Consider the following 23593-nt stretch of genomic DNA (forward strand, 5'->3'; position numbering starts at 1 on the left):
ATTAATAAAATTGATAACAAAAATTTATTATAAAATAAATAATTTATAAAAGATTTATATCTCTCGATTTAATTGAAAACGAACATATTAAGTATACAAGATTAGGTATACAAGTTTTTTCCTAAAATTATGGTTTAAAAAAAAAAAGAGAAGTGCTTAAATCTAAAGTTTAGTAAAATAAGACTTGTCTTGTGGTTTGAATGAGAATGGAAGAATTAAAAAAGTGGAGAAAATCAAGTTGAGACGGGGCTGGCTTTTGTTTCATACTTTAAATTTTTACCATTTGATTAATTTAGTTGGTTTAACTTTTTAATCAAGTGTAAGTAATTATTATTTTTTAATAAATCTAACACATCTAAATCAACTAAGTTATAATCCATTTCAAATGATATTAGTGTGATTGTTTAAAATTGGAAAAACAATTGTAGACCTTTGCGCTTGGTTTACTATTATCAAGTAGAAAATGAAGCTATATTTTTAAGTGTCTATAATCAAATATTTTATTGAAGATCCTATATTTATGTTTATTTACAACTTAATATGAGATCATTCATTGGACGGTCCACACAAAATTTCTTACTATGTCATCATTTATTGCCCTGTGATCTTGATTAAAAAACAAAAAAACTAAAGCTTACATTTCTTGTTTTTTTTTTTTTCTGGTTTTGGTTAAAGCTATATTTTTTTTCCGAGTCTAACGTAATTTCTGCTACAAAGGGGTTACTACCACTTTAAGAAATAAGAATGTGCATGAATTTTTTTTTTAAAAAGCTAATTTATACCATTTGACCAGCTGGTTCAAATAATTTGGCATTATTCTTTATAAAGAGGTCTTAAGTGTGATTTGCATATGATCTCAAGCTACCAATTGACTTTGCATGTTTTTCATTCCACTCAGTATCCTCAATCCATGAGTACTTTAATGATATTTTGATATATTTATTTAATATGAAAGAATATATTGAGATTTAAGTTCAAGATTTCAGAATAAGTTAATTTAACTATCTCAATCAGTTGAATCAAGCATCTCTTAATTTTAATTATGCTCTTTCAGGATGTAATCCACTTTTGGACCTAAATCTTGGACAAGCTTTGCTACTGTATTAGGGAGCTTGTTATATAGATGAGATTATATGCCATTTATGTGATAAAATTTTTTTATCCTGAAGGAATACCTTACATGTAACATCTAAGAAAAGAATGAAATTCTACATAAATAAGCATCTGCACATAGCCTATACAACCTAATTCCCATTGTGTGAGACTACATGTCAATCATAGAGAGGAAAAAGGTTAGAAAATTGAATCCTCTACAATCATATAAAGTCATACATTTGAGAAAAAAGTGGAATAAAAAGAGCTTGATTGCGCAAAACACAGGCTACTCTTTAAACTCATTTTCTTTCATCCCCATCTCTCTCTCTCTCTCTCTCTGTGAATGCATTTTATGCAATCACTTTATAAGTGTAGAGGATTCGGATTGGTCCTTATGGTTTCCTCAAGGCAGATGCTGCCCCCATTACAATGGCCATGACAATGCCGATACCAGCCCCAATTGACGCGCCCACCGCTGCCGAATTCAACGAATTTGCCTTCGCTCTGGCATCTTTACTTGCATCCATTGACATTGGATGCTCTCGTGCCAAGTCCATCATCAGTCTATCTCTAGCAAGCTCCTGTAATAAAAGCATCAACAATGAAAATACCATTGCCCATTTTACAAAATTTCTTCTAACAAATGAACATGTTAACCAATTCACATATCGAAAACCCTTCACAGCTCAGCCCTTTCTGAATTTGACAACAACCAATTCTGATGATGGGGAAGGCTATTGTCATAGGAGAACCAATCCCTTTATATACCCCATAGAGCATCTCATATTACTCCATGTGAAAGTGAAACTAGATGTCACATATTACCTAGGTTTGCATAAGAAAGCTATAAATATCACAATCCAGATTTTATTTCATATCTCACCCCACTGTTTTTAATTTGCAGATTCTAGCCCTTGAAAAGAGCTACTATAATCTTTTGAGAAAATTGAAAAAAAGAAGCTTTGCTTAAACTTCAATTCAACTGCAGTTAAACCATTTAACTGTGAACTACTCATTGACCAAAGAAAGAAATGGTGAATTGATCATTATCCAGGTTCAATGACTGACCAATTTTTGCATTTGAATCCATGTCCTATCCTTTTTTTTTCAGATATAGGAACGCATAAAGAAAATAAAATTTCATGCGTTACATGTCAAAATAGGAATCTTTGATCGAGAACAAAATAAGATTTGACACCATGACAAAAGATTCTCACCTGAAATGAAGCCTCTTCATGATTACGAAGAACGCTGTGGATTCGCTGACAGAGAGAGTTAACACCTTCAACTGGAAAAACAATCTCCTTTCTCTGGAAAGGCCTTCTAACAACATTAATAGGAGCAAATATAAGCCTTTGAACACCAATTCTTCTATTGAGCTTTTCATTGTCCACACTCTGTGACAAGGAAGCCTCAGAAACACCAGCCATAACATATGGACAGGAATTTAAAACTTCAGTTGTGCTTGGAGATGCTTGGTATGCTTTTAAAACTGCTTCAATTGCAGCCTTTTGGTGGTGTGCACTAACAGAGAATTTATTTGTTATTGCAAGAACCCAAGGAATTCCAAGAGATTTAGCCTCATCCAAAAAGAGGGACAGGACAGGCTTATGTTCAGGCACATTGGAATTAGCATATCGAGGTATGGTATGGGACAGATTATGAACAAGAACAATCAAATCTGTCTTCAAACTTAGATCACGGATTCCTAACCACAGTTCATCTTTGAATTGAGAACTTTCTTTATTCAGCTCCTGCAAAACAATGAGAGAACGAATGAATGAGTGTTGCCATACACACACAAAGAAACCAGAGGAAAAGATGAAAGAACAGCTGATCCACAGACTATCTTAGCAACCTGTCTCTACAATGAAATTGTACACATCTAACTTAGGCACTTAAATGTAACCAACCACAGAATATGCACATCATGCCAGAGATGCACTAGAATCGTTCTGCTTTATTATAGCTGTTGCTTTTAGATTAAAAAAAAATATTATTAGAAAGAATGGAGAGGGAACATCTCAAGATGCTAAGTTTTGGGAAAAACCAATCAATGTTTTGAAAGTTTAGGATTCTGATTTAGGAGGGTTATGGGATTAGTGTTTTATTAGCATATAGGAGTTTTAGAGTTCATTATCATCCAAGTGTCTTACTGTTGGAGTGTGCTGATATGTTTTCTCAATAGGGTTTATCTTATCATTTATTTAAGTATCTCTAATGGGCCATGTATTTTGGCCAAATATGAATATATCTTTATTATTATTAGCCGATAAATCAACTAAGACATACAAGAGGAAAAGTAACGCTAGGTTTATAGATCCACTAAGACATATAAGGGAGACTAAGAGGGCAGAAGAAGAAATTACTACTGGTTCAAGTGTTTGTCCTATGGATCCAGGTTGCAGGGAAAAGTAATGCTAGCTTAATTATGTTTTGGGGTTACCTAGGGGCACGGCCTATGTTGGGGGATGTGTGAATCACTTTTTTGGAGTCCTTAATGTCTTTCAGCCGTGAGGGTTGGGGAATGAGGGTTATTTTGTATTGTGAGTGTGATCAGGAGAGTATGGCCTCTCGAACGCCAGTGGTCTTATGTTCTTGTGTCCCTAATGATTATGTACAGGTTGTCCTCTGTTTGATTTCAGTTTGGATTGTAACAGGGGGAGAGTTTTGCCAGAATCAGAGGAGATCGTATAACACTAAATTGGTTCATTTTGATTACAATAGTAAAAACCTCAGTATTTCCCCTCATTTATTCCTTCTGCTGTCTTTTTCTGGTGCTATTTATTGTTTTTATCATCAGGGTTAAATCATTTTTATTTAATTCCCATGATTTAGGAAGATTCTAGGGATTAGCCAAGATGTGGCCAAACCTAATCACTCCTATAAGTACCTTATCATAATCGGATAGTAAAATAAGCTTTTCTGCCTCCAAAATCAACATGGTATCAGAGCATTGGTCCTAATGCAGCAAAAGCAGATCTCGTCTGGCTCTATGAGGGCTCATACAGTCAATGGTAGTGACCAAAAAAAAAAAAAAAAATCGACTGGCGGGTCCTCACAAGAAGAGTCAAGCACACAGACCATTCTTGGTAGTGGCTGTGTGATAAGGATCCAAGTCAGCTCAACAGATCACTAGTCACTTATCATCATAGAAAGAAGAGGAAGATAGTTGAAACTGATGCTGTCATGCATGTTTTAAGGGATTTATCTGATTTAAATTAATGATTGCTGTTATTTTAATTGTTATTCTGTTTTAAATATCAGTTGCTAAATAATAGGACCTCAAGGTTGTAAGGGAGGTTCCTATGTAGTAGTTCCTGATTTTTTGTCTAGTATCTTGCATTATTTGAATTATTCAGTTGTACTCTTTTATTTTAAATATCGTTGCTCCCATACAAGCAGGATATGAGTTAAGAAATAAACCTGATCTTCCTCTAGAGATTCTCCTACTTAGCTGTTAAATTATCTAGAGTGAGATTCTTGCTCTAGCTAACTTAATAGATTAATTTTTTTAATTCATGCTGCTACAAGTTCTTACCAATTTGATATCCGAGCCACATTCAATCAACATGGTGACCACACGTTCTGGCAACAAAACTATAGATCCACATGCCACTTCCTCCAATAAACCCCCACAGAATGAATCTACTGTAAACCCATTTTCAAAAGATCCATTAACAGTAATTGCTTCCAAATTAGAGATACTTGATATGTTGAAAGAGAAGGTAGAGGCACTTGAGGCTTTTGCAACTAGTAGCGGCAGGCGAACCATGGAAGGTCATTATAGGCGCTCTCATTGGGAAGAAGACAGTGAAGATGACTTTGACATAAGAGGGCCACAACCACCATATACAAAAATGGATTTTCCAAAATTTAGTGGAGGGGACCGATAAGGATGGATTTTGAAGACTGAGAAATTTTTCCAGTATTATCAAACACCGAAAGACTTGAAGGTTGATGTTGCTTCCTTGAATTTAGAGGGAGATACACTGGATTTATTCTTTTGGATTAATTCAGCAAGCACCTTACTTTACTGGGATGAACTCGTGAGGGCTTTGCAAGAGCACTATAGGCCACTTGAATTCCAGAATCCTGATGAGCACCTTTGTTCTGTCAAGCAAACAGGATCTGTTCAAGAATATAGACAAGAATTTGCCAAGAGTGTAGCTTGAGTTTCTCACTAGCTAGAACATTGCCTTCTTGGAGTTTTCTTAAGCAGCTTAAGGGAAGATTTGAGAGCTGACGTGTGAATATAAAAGCCACATACTGTGTTCAAGGCAATAAATCTTGCCCTAGAGTATGAGAAAAAGTTTCAACTTCAACGTGGGCCAAAGCCCACAGCTTCTTATGGTCAAAATCAATCCAACCCTAATTTCAGCCAACAAAATAATTCTGCATGTGACTCACAGGGGATAGCCTCAGCATTTACATTGAACGCATTTAGGAGCTCCAACATGTCCTCTTCGAACCTTTGTCCAGCAAGCACAACGTTGATCAGACCTGCTCTCTCAGGCTCCGAACAGCAATGCTGCAGGGATAAAGGTCTTTGCTTCCATTGTGAGGACGTTTTTTGGCCTGGGCATCGCTGCAAAATGTCTTCTTTCTCTCTTATGGAGATCAACGAGGATGGCCAGCCCTTATCTGAGCAAATTGAAGCTGTCACATAAGTCGAGGATGAGATTCTGGAGATTGCAGAGATCTTGTTTAACGCTATACTGGGCAATAGCACTGCAGCAACTATGAAACTCAGTGGTTCAGTGCAGAATCATGATGTATTGCTACTCGTGGATAGTAGATCCACACATAATTTCATTTCTGATTTATTGGTGCAAGAACTAGGCTTGTCTACTTACTCTATCTATTTTTGGAGTTCAGATTGGAGATGACAGAATTCTTCGCTGCAATAAGGTATGTAAGAAGTGGAAGTCAAGCTTCCAGGGTTGACTCTTAACCAAGACTTCTACTCCTTCTCTCTTATGGGAACCGATATAGTCCTGGGAATTAAGTGGTTGGCCTCTCTGAATACAATCCAAGCCAATTGGAATGAAATGTTTTTAATTTGCTAGGTTGATGGTAAGAGGAATAAGCTTCAAGGAGTGCCTCCACCCACCAACCAGAAAGCAAGCCTGCACTTAATGTTTTCTTTTGAGCTTAGATTGGGGTCACCAGATGCTAAGTTAATAGATGTGGACGAGCTCATGGTGGAGTTTGATAGCTTGTTTGATGAACCCACTACTTTGCCACCTTTTAGAGATCACTATCATGCCATTCATCTGTTACCATGGGCTCAACCTCCTTACATCCTTATCGCTATCCTTACTTTTAGAAGACTAAAATTGAGCAATATGTAGATGAATTGTCACAGAAAGGCTTCATACAGCCAAGTTCAAGCCCTTTTGTCAGTACGGTTTTATCAGTAAAGAAAAAGGATGACTCTTGGAGGTTTTGTGTAGACTATAGGGCCTTGAACCAAATCACAATCCCAAACAAATACCCGATTCCCAACATTGATGAGCTTTTATATGAGCTACATGGAGCTACTTATTTTTCTAAGATCGATCTCTGCTCTCAGTACCACCAGATATGGGTCTTGCCAGCTGATATTCACAAGACAGCATTCAAGACACATAGTGGACACTATGAATTCGTCGTCATGCCTTTTGGACTGACAAATTCCCCTGCTACTTTTCAAGTAGCCATGAATGATCTTTTTCTACCTTACCTTCGAAAGTTTGCATTAGTTTTCTTTGATAACATCCTAGTCTACAGCCCCACTACAATGCAACATGAAGCGCATCTCCGCTTGGTGTTTACCACCATGCAGCAACAACATTAGTATGCCAACTTTAAGAAGTGTGAATTTGGGCAGACTCGTGTATCCTTCTTGGGGCATAAAGTTTCAGCACAAGGAGTGGAAATAGGCTTTGAAAAGGTCAACACTATAAGTGAGGGGCCAGAACCTACCAACGTGATTGAGCTTTGTGGATTCCTAGGGCTTATTGGCTATTACCGATGGTTTGTCAAGAACTATGGTATTATTGCTTGTCTCCTTGATGAATTAACTAAAAAGAATGCTTTTTGCTGGTCATCTGAAGCACAAAGAGCTTTTGAGGCTTAAATGTCATCTTATTACTACTCCTGTTATTAAAACTTCTGGACTTCATTGCTGAGTTTGTTGTAAGATCGGATGCATCCATGGATGGTGTTGGGGCAATTCTTATGCAGAGTGACCATCCCATTGCTTTTTATAGCAAAGGGCTATCTTTCTCTAACAGGTTTCAGTCCACTTATGATCGAGAACTTTTGGTGTCAGCATTAGCGCTCCAAAAATGGTGTCATTACTTATTAGGGAGACATTTTACAGTGAGGACTGATCATTGCAGTCTAAAGAATTTGCTACAGCAAAGAATATTGACAAATACCCAGCAACGCCTCATCCTTAAATTCCTTCCCTTTGATTTTACCGTTGTCTATAAGGCTGGAAAAGCAAATATTGGGGCTGACTCACTGCCTAGGAGGCCACAACATGCTGATTTTCTCACTATGGTGATACCTATGCCTTTGGACTATCTAGAATTACAGGAGGCTTTGATCGCTGACTCATTTACAGCTGCTATTATTGCTGCTTTGAAAGAAAATCCCAGCTCAACCTGGTTATAGCTTGGTTGAGCAGAAACTATATTTTAATGGGCGCTTGGTCATTCCCCAAAGCTCGTCTCTTCGCTCCAAGCTACTACAAGAGGCACATGTGACACCTTCTAGGGAAAACTTTAAAGCATCTATCAGCTACAGTTTACTAGCCCAAAATGAAACAAGATGTGAAAGCTATAGTGCAGCAATGCTTTACTTGTCAGAAGAATAAATATGAAACTCTATCTTCTGCTGGTATATTGCAGCCTTTACCTATTCCTAACCAAATTTGGGAAGATATTTCTCTTGATTTTATTGTGGGGTTGCCCAAATCTAGTGGCTTTGACACTATACTGGTGGTAGTTGATAGACTAAGTAAATATTGCCATTTTATTTCCCTATCCCATCCTTATATTGCAAAATCTATGGCTTCTCGTTTTTGTGAAGAAGTTGTTTGTCTGCAAGGCATGCCTTGTTCTATTGTTTTAGATAGGGACCCGCTTTTCTTGAGTGCATTTTGGCAAGAATTGTTTAAGTTAGACTCGCCTTCAGATGAGTACTGCCTACCACCCACAAAGTGATGGGCAAACTGAAATGGTCAACTGTTGTCTTAAGACCTGTTTTGCACATGAACAACCACGTTCATGGAATAAGTTCTTATGTTGGGTTGAGTTTTCATTCAACATCGGTTTCCATGTTTCTGCCAACACTACTCCCTTTAAGGTGGTTTATGGTAGGGACTCGCCCCCCCTTCATCCTTTCATAAAGGGTGAAACTCATTGATGACCTTGCTGCACAACTGGAAACTAGAGATTACATGCTGCAATTACTCAAGGACAATTTGCGAAAAGCTCACCGGATGAAGATGTATGCTAACCATCATTGGCATGAGCTCTCTTTTGAGGCAGGTGATGTGGTTTTCTTAAGGATATAGCCTTTCAGGCAACACTCGTTGTTGCACAAGAAGTATGACAAGCTCTCACCTAGGTTTTTTGGGCCTTACACCATTGTTTGCAAGGTGGGACCAGTGGCTTATGAATTGGAGCTACCTTCAACAGCTAAAGTTCACCCAGTTTTCCATGTCTCATTATTGCGAACAGCTCAGGGAATGCATCCTCTGGACCCTCCAGCTGAATTGCCACTCAGCTGATTCTGAACTCATTTTGGAACCTGAAACAGTCCTATCTCATCACTGGAAGGGACCTCATTTAGAGCTATTGATCCAATGGGAGTCTAGACCAAAGGAAGAATCGAGTTGGGAAGATTATGATCTTTTTGCATAGTAATTTCCAAACATCCACCTTGAGGACAAGTCATTTTTTCCGGGGGGGGGGGGAGTAATGATAAGGATCCAAGTCAGCTCAGCAGATCACTAATCACTTATCATCATAGAAAGAAGAGGAAGATAGTTGAAACTGATGCTGTCATGCATGTTTTAAGGGATTTATCTGATTTAAATTAATTATTGCTGTTATTTCAATTGTTATTCTGTTTTAAATATCAGTTGCTGAATAATAGGACCTCAAGGTTGTTAGGGAGGTTCCTATGAAGTAGTTCCTAATTTTTAGGCTAGTATCTTGCATTATTTGAATTATTTAGTTGTACTCTCTTATTTTAAATATCCTTGCTCCCATACATAGCAAGGTATGAGTTAAGAAATAAACCTGATCTTCCTTTGGAGATTCTCCTACTTGGCTGTTAAGTTATTTAGAGTGAGATTCTTGCTCTAGCTAAGTAGATTACTCTTTTTAATTCCTGCTGTTCTAAGTTCTTACCACGGTGCACCTTCTGTGGGGGGTACATCAGAAAGCTTTCCTTCCATAATGGTCACGCACAGGCTCAATGAAAACAACTACTTGTTGTGCTCCAGAAATATCCTCATGTTTATCAAAGGAAAGGGCAAGGAAAAATATTTGAATGGAGCAGCAAAAGAACCAGAACCTAGGAGGCTTCCTATGAAACGTGGATCGCAGAAAATAGTATGGTTACGACTTGGCTTATTGGGTCTATGACTGCTGAAATTAGCAAGAATTATATGCTGGCAACCACAGCACAAGGAATTTGGTAATCAGCAAAGAGAACCTATGAAGTGAAGGAAAATACAGATGCTGTTTTCTAGATTAAAAGGCAGCTACGTGATCTCAATCAAGCAGACAAGACCATGACTCAGTACTACAATGCCTTGCTGAGGTTGTGGCAACAAATTGATATCTAAAAGATGCATCAATGGTCTTGCTCAGATGATACACTCTACTATAAGGGACTAGTTGAGAAAGGATGAACATATAATTTTCTTCTTGGCCTAAATGATCGTTTTGAAGAAGTCAGGGATTGACTCAGGGGCATGAAACCTCTACCATCTCCTGAAGAAACTGCCAACATCATTAAGTGTGAAGAAAGCCAGAAGAACCTCTTGCAGACCACTATGTCACCTTTCAATCATACAGATTCATCTGCAATGGTGTCAAGAAATAACCAACTGCAAGATCCAAAGAGCAAGCCATCCAAGTGGTGTGATCAATGCAACAAAGGTGGTCATACTAAAGATGTTTGTTGGAAACTCCATGGCAAACCACCAGGCAGTAGACAGAGGAAAGGGTGGGCGTGGTTTCATGGTGGATTCCAAATCAGAAAATATAGCCTTGAGCATAGAAGAATTTTCAGTTCTCTGTAAGCTACTTGATAGGCATGAACCTACACAAAGTGAGAAAACTCCTTCTGTTTCTCTTGCTCAAGCAGGTATACCTCTCACAGCTGCTCCAGAGTGCTGTAAAAACTGATAACATTTGGATAGTTGATTCAGGTGCCACTTACCACATTTCTGGTTTTAGACATCTTTTTACTGATTTTAATACTAATACTCATCGTACCAGAGTTAAAATTGCTAATGACACGTGAAGGTGCTCGGTATGGGTATAGTAGTTTTGTCATGTACCATGGTCCTTTATAATGTTCTTTATGTCTCTGACATTCCATGCAATCTGCTGTCCGTTAAGAAAACTTCCGCCCAGCTATGCTGTGGTGTATATTTTACTAATGCAGAGTGCAATTTTCAGGACTTGAGCTTAGGAAAAATGATTGGCAATGCTAAGGAGTTGGGAGACCTCTATAGAGGGAATATCAAATAAATGTGAGAGTGGTGAGATTTACTCTACAACTTCCAGCAATGAGTTGTTATGGCATTATAGGTTAGGCCACCCTAGTCTTAGTTGTATGAAGCATTTGTTTCCAAATCTCATTGACAATAAAATAAATTTCTCCTTCGATTGTGAATTCTGTCAATAAGAGTGGAAGAGTGGAACATATAACTTTGAATCCGATTAAGAGAGGTAGAGGAAGGCCTAAGAGAACACTCTTGGAAGTTATTAAACACGATCTCTTAATTAATAATATTCCTAAAAGCTTGATAAATGATAGAGCACAATGGCGTCTTGCAATCCATGTAGCCGACCCCACCTAGTGGGATAAAGGCTTGTTGTTGTTGTTGTTGTTGTTGTTGTTGATTGTGAATTCTGTCAATTAGCCAAACACACCAAAGCATCTTACATCCCTTCTCCATATGCACCAATTCATCCCTTTGCCTTGATTCATAGCAATATTTGGGCTACCTCTAAAATTTGTTCATAGTCTAAAGCCAGATGGTTCATTACATTTATTGATGATCACACTCAACTGGCATGGGTATATTTTAATAAAAGATAAATCTGAGTTTTTCATATCTTCAAGAAATTTTACATTTTCATCAAGACTCAATTTCAAACTGATATTGAAATTTACCAAATATAAATCAAAAGATTAAAGGACAGCCGTGTAGAAGAATTTGAAATTAGAGACCTCAGGAGTCTCATAAATTTTCTTGGTCTAGAATTTGGAAGATCGAGTAAGGGGATCAGTGTCTCACAAAAGAAAGTACACCATTGATTTACCGAAGGATACAGGAATGCTGAGAGCAAGACCAACTGATACCCTTATGGAAGCAAACTACAAAACAGAGTTTAGAAAGGAAGAAACCACCTTCAGTAGATAAAGGAAGATGTGGAGATATTGATTCCCACAAAAGATATCAGAGATTAGTTGGGAGACTCATTTGTTTATCCCCACACTAGACCAGATATCAGCTTTACAATAGGTGTTGTGAGTCAATTTTGTGGCATTATGGTTCAGAGAATATCTCAATCAATTTCTATTCACAGGGCTGAAGCATATATACAGTTTATAAGATTTCCTACATAGGAAATAAAATCAAATAAAAATAAAACAGTAACTCCCATGATCCGATCTCATTATATCCCTATCTTAAAGGAGTAAATCCCTCTACAGTAAATATTAATTTAACTATTCTCGCACTCCCCCTCATGTCCATCTTCCACCTTCTCTCTCTAATGAAGTGTCTATCTATTTGAAAAAATATAGATAAATAATGGGAAGCATGAAGGTGAAAGAGTAGTCCTTATATAAAGTAACAGAGTTCAAGAGAACAAAGTCAGCCCTCATCGCCCAAGCCAATGCATAGAGTTGGGGTGGGGGGGTTGGGTATGCAAAGGAGGGGGCAAGGCTATATGAGAGCATGTGAGGGTTGCGAATTAACTTTGTAATTTATTAGCTCATGCCTCGTAGTATTTCTTTATAAGTAGCCAGTTTCTATATCCAGTCTGGTTATCCGGTTTTAGAAAGTTCCAAATCAAACTAGATGACAATTCACCAATTTTCCAGTTGAACTAGCTCACAGTTCATTCCAATTTTCATAACACTGGAAACCAAATTGGTAAATCCCAAATAAGATTAACAGATTAAGAAAGAGAAAAGTGGGGCCACCTGCATATTTATTCCAGCAGAATCACAGTAGTACAAACCATCTGCAATACCTTCTTGAACATCAACCTCTGGAATGAGAACCTCATTGGCAGTAGTATTTACTTTACCTTTGTTCAAGATTGCCTTTAAAAGTGTAGTTTTACCAGAACCCTGCACTCAACTAATGCAAGTCAAGAGACGAATAGTGAAATGAAATAGATCAATAGATCCTGGAAAAAGTTTATTTATACCTCTAGGCCAACTAACCGGACCCTACGAGTTCTGACATGAACCTCTTTACAGACCGTGGTAAAATCACTGGTGCAGAATATTGAAAAATTATTCAAACTCTCAGGACGGATTGATTTCTCCTTCTCAACAGGCCCTGAAGTATGTTCTCCAACAAGACAGTCTGGCTCTGAATTTATAGAAGGAAAAACAGGCATCAAGGAGTCTAACACTGTTAGATGCTTTGGTGGACTTCGTAGCGGAGGACCCACTAATACTCTCATCTTCTGTAAGTCAGGTTGATTTCCATGATTTGAAGAATATTTTGGAGCAGAAGGAAAGGATTCAACCGTAGTTGAACACCTATTCAAGAATGAAAAAACACACATAACATAACTATAGGTTGACATAGCTTATTTTCTATGAAGTAATAAGAAACAGAAACTCTAGAAAAGGCAGCATTTTATATGAAAATGCATCTAATCAAGCACTCTATATTAATATTATAACTTCGTACAGCACACCCCAGAAAAAAATAATATTATCCACAAGTACAGTAAGAAAGCAGCCAACGTTTAACAGATGAAATACGTTGGCAAACTACTACCTAGACTTCTTGATGACTTCAAAGACCACACTAGTAAAGCATCCAAAATCAGTAGTCCAATTATACTATATGTGGCTAGGTGACAGATATTTGACTAACTGTTTTCCCTCTTATTTGATGGTCCTATCAATCACAACAGCACAAGAACCACTGCTTCTATGAACACATTAATCATTTCTGACTTCAAATTCTCAGAAAAATTGCCCCAGCTAAGACATCAAAGTTTGAAGTCTAAGAGGATACTTTTAAGCCACTACTTTCCAGTTTTATCCATCTTAAGGGCTAGTTATCATCCTCCTCAAGCTTTTCTCATAGATCTCTTGTTTTTGTTACAAGACCTAATTGTTTCTCGTTGTCTACCACTTGCTATCAAATTTATTCATTGCAATCACTATGTCTAAGTCCTTAGTCCACTGACTTCCTTCAAGTCCCACTAAAAACAAAATATCTGAGCAAGAAAACTCACCAAAACTCAATAAATGTAAATGTTTATTTGTTGTTTATTACAGGGAAATGACAGTACCAGTTACCATTCACTTGCGCATGGACAAGTGAACATAAATGCAACCCAAAACCAGTAATGTCAACTTTCAGAGGTTCTGCATTTTTTGAACCAGGCACATCATTCCATCCCAGGGGAACAATTGAAGTTGCAGTATGAATAACTGGAGACTCCACTATATGGCCAAGTTCAACAGTCCCAGCAATTGCAAGGCCAAGCCATTGCTGTAGATGAGGTAACTGTTGCCATTGCTCAATTCCCAGGAAAGATGATGCATTGTCACTCATGCACAAGTCAAAGATTCTGCAACCAAAAGAGGGGAAAGGAGATAGAACAATAGTTACAAATTCTGAAATTTGAAAACTAATGTTGCAGAAGTGCTTTATCAGAAGCTACAAAGACAAAAAGCCTAGAAATTCAAGCTTCAAGCATGCCTTGGTAAAAATCTATCCAAACAGATAAAGACCGATTAGGTAGGAAATAATTAGCTTTTATGAAATTGTAAAAGGATAGCTTATGATTATAGAGATTAAAATTAGTCACACATGGCTTAGACATTTCACTTTATAAGCATAAACATAAATGTAGTTTCCAAGATTCTAAACAGTGGAACACTGAAATCCTATCTGAATTGGACTCTTAAAAAACAAATCTTCCAAGCAGTTAATCTTCTTAATAAAAGACACCATGGATTCCTGATAATTCAGGAACATAAATTCCGTGCAGGGTTTGTCCAGTAAAAATCCAGCCCCACAAATAAAAGCCAAAATTTCCAAAATCTGAAAACACATTAAAGACAATTACAGATGTGCTGTACCCCTTCCTTCCCACACGTCAAGATGTGTTCCATCCAATATCTTTTCATCTATTGAAAAGAGTTTATTCTCTATAATACCTTGGTTTGGTTGGTAAAACTAAATACATTGAACAAACCTCATTAAGAAATTTATTTTTATCAGAATGTAATGGAAGAGGTTTGATTACCAAGTATGGAGAAATGGAAGAACTTGTGTGGACTGAAGGACTGGTATCTGAAATTAGATAACTTTGAAATCGGGCTGGACTCAATTCACTTAAAGGCAGAAATCATGGCATAATTATGGCTCATATTTAACTTATTCTTTTCCACCATAAACAATGAAAGTCAACACAGAAAAGGCAGGGGATACATATTCATCATTTTATTTTGTTCCCCTCAGCAATAGCACTAGAGTTCTATATCCAAACGAAAAATCTTAGGAGACTAAGGAACATGTAGCTCATTCACACACAGTACCAATGGCTTGCTTGAGATGCATAATACATGAAATATGACATGCAATGATTCACTGCTGCATGCCGTAGCTTGTGGAAAATATTTTTGCTACTAATAGGATATTCCACCAATTGGATAATATTGATTAATTTTTATTTATCCATGCATGGAAGTATCTTAGGGTGCAAGCATTGAGAATTTAAGATGCCATGAAACAAATTTAGCTGTAAATTATTATTACAAATAACCAGACAATTTATAACAATTCATGAGGGTAATTAAGTATAACTTATCTCTTATAGCGGAAAATACTAATATTTACAATTACAATAATTACCTTTGAAATCGAGACCGGTATGACTTCATTGAATGCGACTGGAATCTTTCCTTCAATTCCGCAATAACAGATCCAACCTGAAAATGTCTTTGCCGGAAGAAAGCAAACAAAATGAGAGAACTTGCTCCTTTATTCATGAATATGAAGTTGGATTCCTTAAACAATTGTAGATGTTTTAGGACCTAAAGACAGGACAAATAAACTACACAAAAAAACAGATAAGCAAGGAAGCTCATACCGATGTTAACTTTGAGTATTCTGCACTTGATAGTGTCTCTACTGAAGAGTTTTCCAACAAATAGAGCTGTTTTACACAAAAAAGGTTCAGATGGATGCATTGTTCCATAAAAAGGAAACAACAGCATGGCTAGCACAAAAAAATAAACTAAAGATCGTTCATTAATTGAGGAAAAACACAAAAGATTGTAGACGTTATACTGAAGATGATACCTGCCCAAATGGCACATATGAAGGCAAATATGGCACACTGCGCCATGCCCTTTTATCTCCAGTGATAGTATTGCTCTTGGTGTCCGTTTTCTCATTTGCTGTTGCCTCCATTGCATGTTTATCAGAGTTGGGAAGTGGCTTAAGTGATATACTATCAGAACCCTCTTGTATTTCAAGAGACTGTGGTTCAAGCACTTCCTCCTCAATTAAAGTAGAGGCAAGAGAATCAGGCACTGAAGTTGATTCAATAGAACTAGCTTGGCTTTCTTGGTATTTAGTCAGTTGTCTTCTCAATCGTTCCATAGGAACTAGTCTAGAAAGTCGCCAGAAGGATCTCTGCACAGGACCCATCCCCAAAACCAACCGCTCTCTTCCATTCTCTTTATCTTTTTCTACCCCTTGCTCATTTGTCTTTAATGACAAGCTATTACTTTCATTTTCAGGGGGCGCCAACTGAGGCTGAGCATTATAATGATGAAAATAAGCTGGAGACAAAATACGGGGAACCAGATCCTCTGGGATACAGTAACTCTTGAAATAATGCTGCCAGCCTTTTCTATTAACGTAACTAGAAAGAGAGGAGAAATTAAGATATGTATAAATTTATAAGTGGTTCAAGTTCAATTAAAGGAGTGGAACTTAAACAACAAAGAAAAGAGTGGGGGAGGGGGCAAATACAAGAAATACATACTCCTTCAGAGCAGCATTTCCAACAGGAGGCTGAGAAAATGTTATACATTTGATAGAGACCTTCTCATTCTCCTTTGACGGAGATGTAGCAGCAATCACCCTCAGAATGGCAAGGGTGGCTAATACAGCTACCTATGTAGAAACAAGGGACTAAGCATATGAAAACTTCTGTACATAAAGCATTGTAGTTAAATCAAGGTGGGTGAAGAAACATACAGCTCCACCAAGTGAATGGCCGCATAAAACAAGTTTGCGTTTTTTCTTCTGAGCAAGCCTATACAATTCCAAAGCAGGTATTCCTTTAGCACGAGCCATAAAACCCTAAAAAATCATACCAGAGGCAATTATTAGAAACAAGAGATACATGAAATCAAGAATTTAGGATTACAGTGGCCATGTATATTACTGAAATTTATCTGACCAATCACTTAATAACTTACTTCCTAGATTGAAATATGATGCATCTAATAAGATAATTAAAATGTTAAGTCGTTCACAAATTAAGAAATCCGTGATGCTTGAACTGCAAACTAATTAATGCAGAAAAATCAGTAAACAAATTGAAGACATTCACAATAGAAAGCAGTCATATTTACCCGATGAGCAGCAGGCAGTGATTTACTCCTCAACTGTTTAGACCTAGATTCTAGGGGCCACATAGTCTCCACTTTACCGTTTTGGTTTCCACCCTGGTCAAGTTCAGTTTCTGCATGGCCTTCAGTTTCCTCAACAGCATCCTCATGAAAGATTGCACCTTGAAGTATATTGGCATCAGCAATAACATCCCTTTCAAGAAAGAGATAAACAAATGTAATATTCTTGAATATATTCCTGAAGTTATAATGCCTTAAGAGGATGACATAGAAGATTGTCTTAAGAAAGTACCCACTTGTACTGTTTTGTTCCAATAAAGGAAGCGAATAAGGTGTCTCCAGCCTCAGCCAATAAATACCTGTTACCACATAATCAATCAAATAGCTCTTTGTAAAATTAATAGATATCAAGCTTTAAACATGAATAATCTTCAATAGTTACACTGATAAAACATGTAAGCATATGTACATCTTAGTAGAAAAACCCTACCAACTAAACTGCAAAGAAAATGAATGCTATTAAATAAATATTTCTCTTAAAAATTGTGAGCTCTCAAGGATTTCCCATCTTAGAATGTAAAGGAAACTATTAAAATCATCTGAATTAAAGGCTATTCTAAAATGACAACAGTGAAAGGTTTCCATGTATTGGTATTAAATGGCACATGCACAATTGATAAAGCACAGCAGAGAATTCAGAAGCAATAAATAAAAAAAATACAATTTCACAAAATTAAATAATATTAAGAACGGCAAACCTATGAGGAACATGATCTGATGATGGTTGTACCCGTTCCAAAGAAACAACTTGTCCACCAAAATCAGCCTTGAATTTATTTACAGCTCGAATCAACTCTGTAGCAGGTCTCTATGATACAAGGAAAGGTAAACATATCAGTACTAGTAATTCAGATATCATAGTTAGCTAAGAGATAATCAGGAAATGCTCAGATAAACACTCATTAAGGTTTCAAAGTGGTCACAAGCATTTGTAAGAAGAGAACATCGGATTCAAGCAATTCTCAGATCTTAGCTAAGTAATAAATATCATTGACTTTTTGGTCAGAGGGATTGGAACCAACAGAATCAAATGAAATGTTAATGCTTGTTGTTTTAATTATTGATTGACTTTTTCACCCTCTTTTCTTTTTAGCATTACAATTTATTCTCCAGCAAACTTTTAGTTAATGTCTTTTTTATGGTATCTTCATGATTTAAAGTTCAAACATGTAATATTAGCAATGAAAATTGCAGGTGTCCAAACTTTCTTTGTTTAAGGATTAAGACGAGGAAGTGTGAGAATTTACATTATATGTTGGTCAATTTGAAATTAAATAAGGTTATTATTTTTTCTAGAATAGGCCAGACGCTTTAGGTGCTATACATTGTAAGTTGGAGTTACAAATGGATTTGTTTTCAGCATTTGAATTAAACGTTGAGAAGAAATGTCATGATGCAAATTGGAGGTTCATCCTATTCTAAGTAAAAAGACTATGCTGTAATTTTGCATCTATAGTACTTGCAATTCCATTTACTTTTAATTAAACTCATAAATGAGGGTGATAAACATTTCTTCACTTCCCTTATTAAACTTCCAAACAGTAGGAGGTAAGTCTATTCCATTCCTTCTCTTATTTTTCCATTCCAATCCATTTTCTAAAAAGTAATTCTAATAGAACTTTAGTTCAAAGGTTAGTTCAATGAAATAGAAAAAACCCTAAAGCAACACTAACTTAAAGAATGTCTATATTCTCTTGATTGCAGTCCTAGCTATAACAAGGAAACGTAAGAGGCATTATCTAAACCTAAGAGTGGCAATTTTTCCTGACAGAAGGCTCAGAGTAACATATTATGTTCATGAACGGGTAAAACCATGCATACTACCTCCATTTTACTCCATGATCTTTACTGCTCTAATGCTGGCTAGTATAGTCATAGTTCTGAAAATATATCTTAAAATGCCAAGAAAATAAAATGATACTACTCTTAGCCTCCGTACATTTCCATATTTGTTTTTAAAATGAGCAGATTCACACATTTTTACAATGTATAACTTCACATGATGGCAGAATAAATATCATTGAAGCAGATCATATACAATTACAATTTACAGGTGCAATGAATTGCAGCAGCTGAGCCCAATAAAATTTCAGGCGACCAGACGGTGTGTGATGAAAGACAATAAGGGACACAGGCAGAAAATTGATTTTTCCCCCCTTTGTTTCAGTGTCATGAATTCCAAATTATAATCCCACCACTCTACCAAAAGTAATAATAATAATAATAATAATCCCACCACTAGTGCCTTGTCCCTTTGGATGTCCAACATTTAAGATAATAAAATATCTAGAGTAGGTAAATGACTGGTTTCCATCCTTAAATTGGAGCAAATATACCTTCTTCTTTTTTTAAGTCATATTATAGTTGGTTTTCCCTTTCGGTAATATATAGTTGGTTAATTATGCACCTGAGACTTCAAATTATATTTTAAACAAACACTCCCGCTTTATAATGTTGCTTCCTGCGCTGGCAGTGATAAAATTCCAGAATTTGAACACAACACAACAATATATGACTGTCAAACAGTGAAGCTCTGACACCTCAAAAAAGGCGTCATGTCTGCGTCCAAGAAGCTTTTTACAAGACACAGCAACAAACATTCTACACTTGGGGCACTCCTCATGGCGCAGTGTCTCCGTCCTTGCTTCTTAATGGTCAAACTTACAAGCAAAAAGTATTCTTGCAGAAATAACAGAAGTTTCCACAGACAGTAAAATATCAAATGCATTTCCATATAATCCCATATTCCCGTAGCTAAGCACAACCTCCTCTTATCGTCAATGTGACATAAACAAACAAACTTATCGTGTAATATACAAACACGCATCCTGTAATTTCACTTTTACCACTTCTTTGTAATCCAAGAACAAAATTGTATACACAATTGACGTATTTTAACATTGGATTTCTTAAAAAATTAAAACTTATAACTCTCTCAGAGGTGAATTCCAGTTCAACCAGTAAAATACCTTGTAAACGCACTCAGAGAGAACCATGCAACCGAGAATTTCCTGCAACTCGGAGACTGACTCGGCCTTGATAGCATGGCAGAGATCCTGAAGTTGCTTCCTCCTTCGCTCGTACTCTTCCTGAATCTTCTTCTTCTGCTCCCGCTCGTTGCTCCACGGCCACTTCATCCGCCATTGCAGTGGGCCCCATGAGACCTTCAATAGCTTGGCTCGCTGATCTCTGATCCACGGTTCCACTCGGCTCTGGATGAACTCCATGAAATGGACGTTCAGGATCGGAATCTCGAAACGTGATTGGATTAAACAGAATTCAGAAGAGAACGAAGATTTTCTTTGTTTAATCTCTCTTCTAATGCAACCAGAGAAACGGCATCTTCCTCTCTATTACGCGGAAAGAATATCCGGCCATGTACTCATCAGTCATCAGTCCCTCGCTTGCTCACACCAATCTTCTTGGCACTATGTTGGCTTTTAAGTAATTATATATATTTTTATTTTTTTCGTTGGAGAATATCTATGAATTTAATAATTAATCTATAATTGGATTGATGGTGTGCTTGTTAAAATAATAATTGCATTTGTTAATAGTTAATGTTTTAATTAGAAGTGCTTGTACAACTGCATTGTGCTGGTTTAACATTCTAAATATAATATATTTTGATAAAAATAAAATTTTATTAATATTCTTTATTTTTTATATTTTTTGCAAATAAAATATTAAATAAATGATATTTTTAAAATTTATATTTTTTATTTTAAAAAATTAAGGTTACGAAGTATTTATTAATATGTGTGATTTATAAAATATTTTATGGTGGAATTAAATTCTGGGTACTTCAATGATATTCTCTATTTTTTATTCAATTTTAATTTAATATTAAATGTTACAAACTTCAAAGTCATATATAATTAAATATTGGATACGAAATTGAATTCCTTTGACCCATGATTAAATTTGCTAATTTATACAAGCTGTGTCAAAAGCATGAAGTATATTGAAAGATGCATATCTAGCATGGAAAGTATAACATAATTTGAACTTTGCAATTTTAATTTTTAATTTATATTAAACGTTTCAAAGTCATATTTATAATTAAAATACTGCATCGAAAATTGAATTCCATTGACCGACAGATTATTAAATTGTTAACACTGGCATGTTATTGTTTATTATTATTTTAGTACAATTTTTTGCAATCTTATATATAAGTTATTTTTAACTACTCCTCATAATATAAAAAATGTAGTTAAATTATTGATGTTGTTTTGAAAAGAATGAAACATTTTATTTTTTTTTATTAGATGCATCATTTTTAAAATGACTTCTCTCACATGTACAGCATTTTACTTTATTTATTGAAAATTATGAAAGGATAAAATTGAAAGAACATAATTAATGATTTATATTTTATGCAAGATCATTTATAAAAAAAATGATTAATTCTTTCTAGAGTGTGACTTATATATAGGATGAGAATGATTATTTATATAAGGATTTTCTTGTTTTGAGGAATGTAAGACTTCTTTTTTTACGTCCAATAAATTAACAATATTGAATCATCATTGACATGTGTTAACTTTTAAATTTTATTATATTTATCACATTTTCTTTATATTCTAATATATTTTACTTCATTATATATATTTTAATTACCCAAATTAAAAAAATATATATTTTGCTTTGGGTTTGCATACGTGAATTTAATTTGATATTTTTAGGCTCAATTGTGTTATTTTAATTTAAAGTTTAATTAGATGTATTTTGGGGCCTTTGTTGATATTTTTGGATGAAGAAATTAAGTGTATAGAGTATAAGTTTCGTTAACAGTAAAAATAGTGTAAAATTGTTAAAGTCATACTAAAGTCACAACTTTTGTTTACAACTTTTGCCACTATCAGCAAAATGCTACATTTTATTTATCTAAAAATGCTTGAATAAGATATATATGTGTGTGTGTATATATTATATGTTGAGAGCTCAATCTAGAATACATTCCACTCACTTTGAGACACATTTGAAGTTTGGTTATACTAGGGTTTAAGTATTGAAAGAGCTTGGAGCAAGAGATTGAGTTTTGAACATTAGAGCTCATTTCTTTGATTTTTCAATTCCGACCCTTTCCTCTTATGTAATTTGAAATGGATTCAAGTATTTTGTATATTCGTAACTTATGGATGATTATGAGTAACTAAACATTTTATTCTAGGATTATTTGAAACCCCTGTGATTATTTGAATTAATACTAAGTTTCCTCATCTCTTTTTATGATTAATGATGTGTGCATGCGTGTGCGTATTTATTTTACTCTTTTCTTAATCTATCTAAATGTTTGGGCCACCATTTAGATATTGGGTTTACTTGATTGATGTTTGAAAGGGCTAAGTTAAGTGTAGAATTTGGGTAAAATAGTGCAAGAACTTAAAGTTTACTTGTTGAATTGATGGTTTTGTTTGTAAGGTAAATATATATTTGTTACCTTACAGAGCCACATTAGAGTTGGAGTTTAAAATTAAGTTTTTAATAATTGTAACAAGAAATTGGATAATTAATTTAACAAAATATTTGTTCATGACTTAAAAGAACTTGTCCAAATATTTTTAAAATTTTATGTTAGCAGTTATTTTTTATTAAAAGCATTTATAGAGAAGGTAATTTTTGTGTTATGAAATAAAAGGAAGATAAATAATCATATGTTTCAATTTGTGCTTGAAGTTTGTGAATCATTCTCTTTTTTTAATTTTTAATACTAATTTAGTTTGCAAAATTAACTTTATCTATTGTGTTTAGTTCAACTTGGTTGAATTCAGTTATTTTTTTTTGTTTGTTTGATTGTTGTTTTCAAACCAATCTCTGTGGGAACAATGTTTCTCATTATATTACTTGTTACGGCCCATGCAACATACATATATGTGTGTGTATCTCTGTTTTTTTTATAGAGAAAGGTTAGATTGAGAGTTAAAAACAAAAAAAATTAAAAGGCACCTTAATGGAGTTTTGCTTTTGCTATGTAAATCCAGTCCGATAATATATCCCATTGGTAAGGTAGGAAATAATGGTAAACTTGTGGAAAGTAATGATGTTAACCTTTTTTGTTTAGCTAAATAAAAGTCTTCATTTGTTTGGAAATTAAGCCTCGTTTCTCCAAAAAAATAAGACAATACTTACCAAGAAAAAAAAACATAAATAGCTTCTTATTTTTTATTTTTATTATAAATCTTCAAACTTGCTATAAAAATTATAAAATAAAATTTAACTAAAATAAAATCTTTGTTTTTAGCATTAAAAAGTACTATATTTATTAAAAATGAGCTTAGATTTTCTGTTGACAAAAAAAAAAGAAACAAAAAATCAACTGCAAACTACTTTTCAAGAAATATAT

At 35.3% G+C, this 23593-nt stretch overlaps 1 protein-coding gene across 2 annotated transcripts; it reads right to left on the reverse strand.

Moving 5' to 3' along the window:
• Positions 1-1190: 1190 nt before the first annotated feature.
• Positions 1191-20650, reverse strand: LOC129298782 (uncharacterized). 2 transcript variants are annotated; one of them, XM_054937219.1, is made up of 14 exons: positions 20214-20650; positions 17943-18052; positions 17481-17543; positions 17188-17377; positions 16808-16912; positions 16593-16723; positions 15902-16469; positions 15690-15755; positions 15452-15528; positions 13881-14162; positions 12774-13113; positions 12544-12693; positions 2313-2849; positions 1191-1676 (listed from the first exon to the last, which is right to left on the reverse strand). In XM_054937219.1, exons 1-14 carry the CDS (start codon positions 20469-20471, stop codon positions 1488-1490), a joined length of 3066 nt encoding a protein of 1021 aa, XP_054793194.1. In that variant the 5' UTR covers positions 20472-20650; the 3' UTR covers positions 1191-1487. The 2 variants fall into 2 exon arrangements, with proteins under 2 accessions (XP_054793194.1, XP_054793195.1); XM_054937220.1 differs by having other exon boundaries at positions 17188-17345; positions 20214-20355.
• Between the last annotated feature and the right edge of the window lie 2943 nt (positions 20651-23593).

Source organism: Prosopis cineraria, unplaced genomic scaffold (genome assembly GCF_029017545.1).
Source record: "Prosopis cineraria cultivar Desert tree isolate PC_DT_omini unplaced genomic scaffold, ASM2901754v1 PC912, whole genome shotgun sequence".
NCBI lineage: Eukaryota > Viridiplantae > Streptophyta > Magnoliopsida > Fabales > Fabaceae > Prosopis > Prosopis cineraria.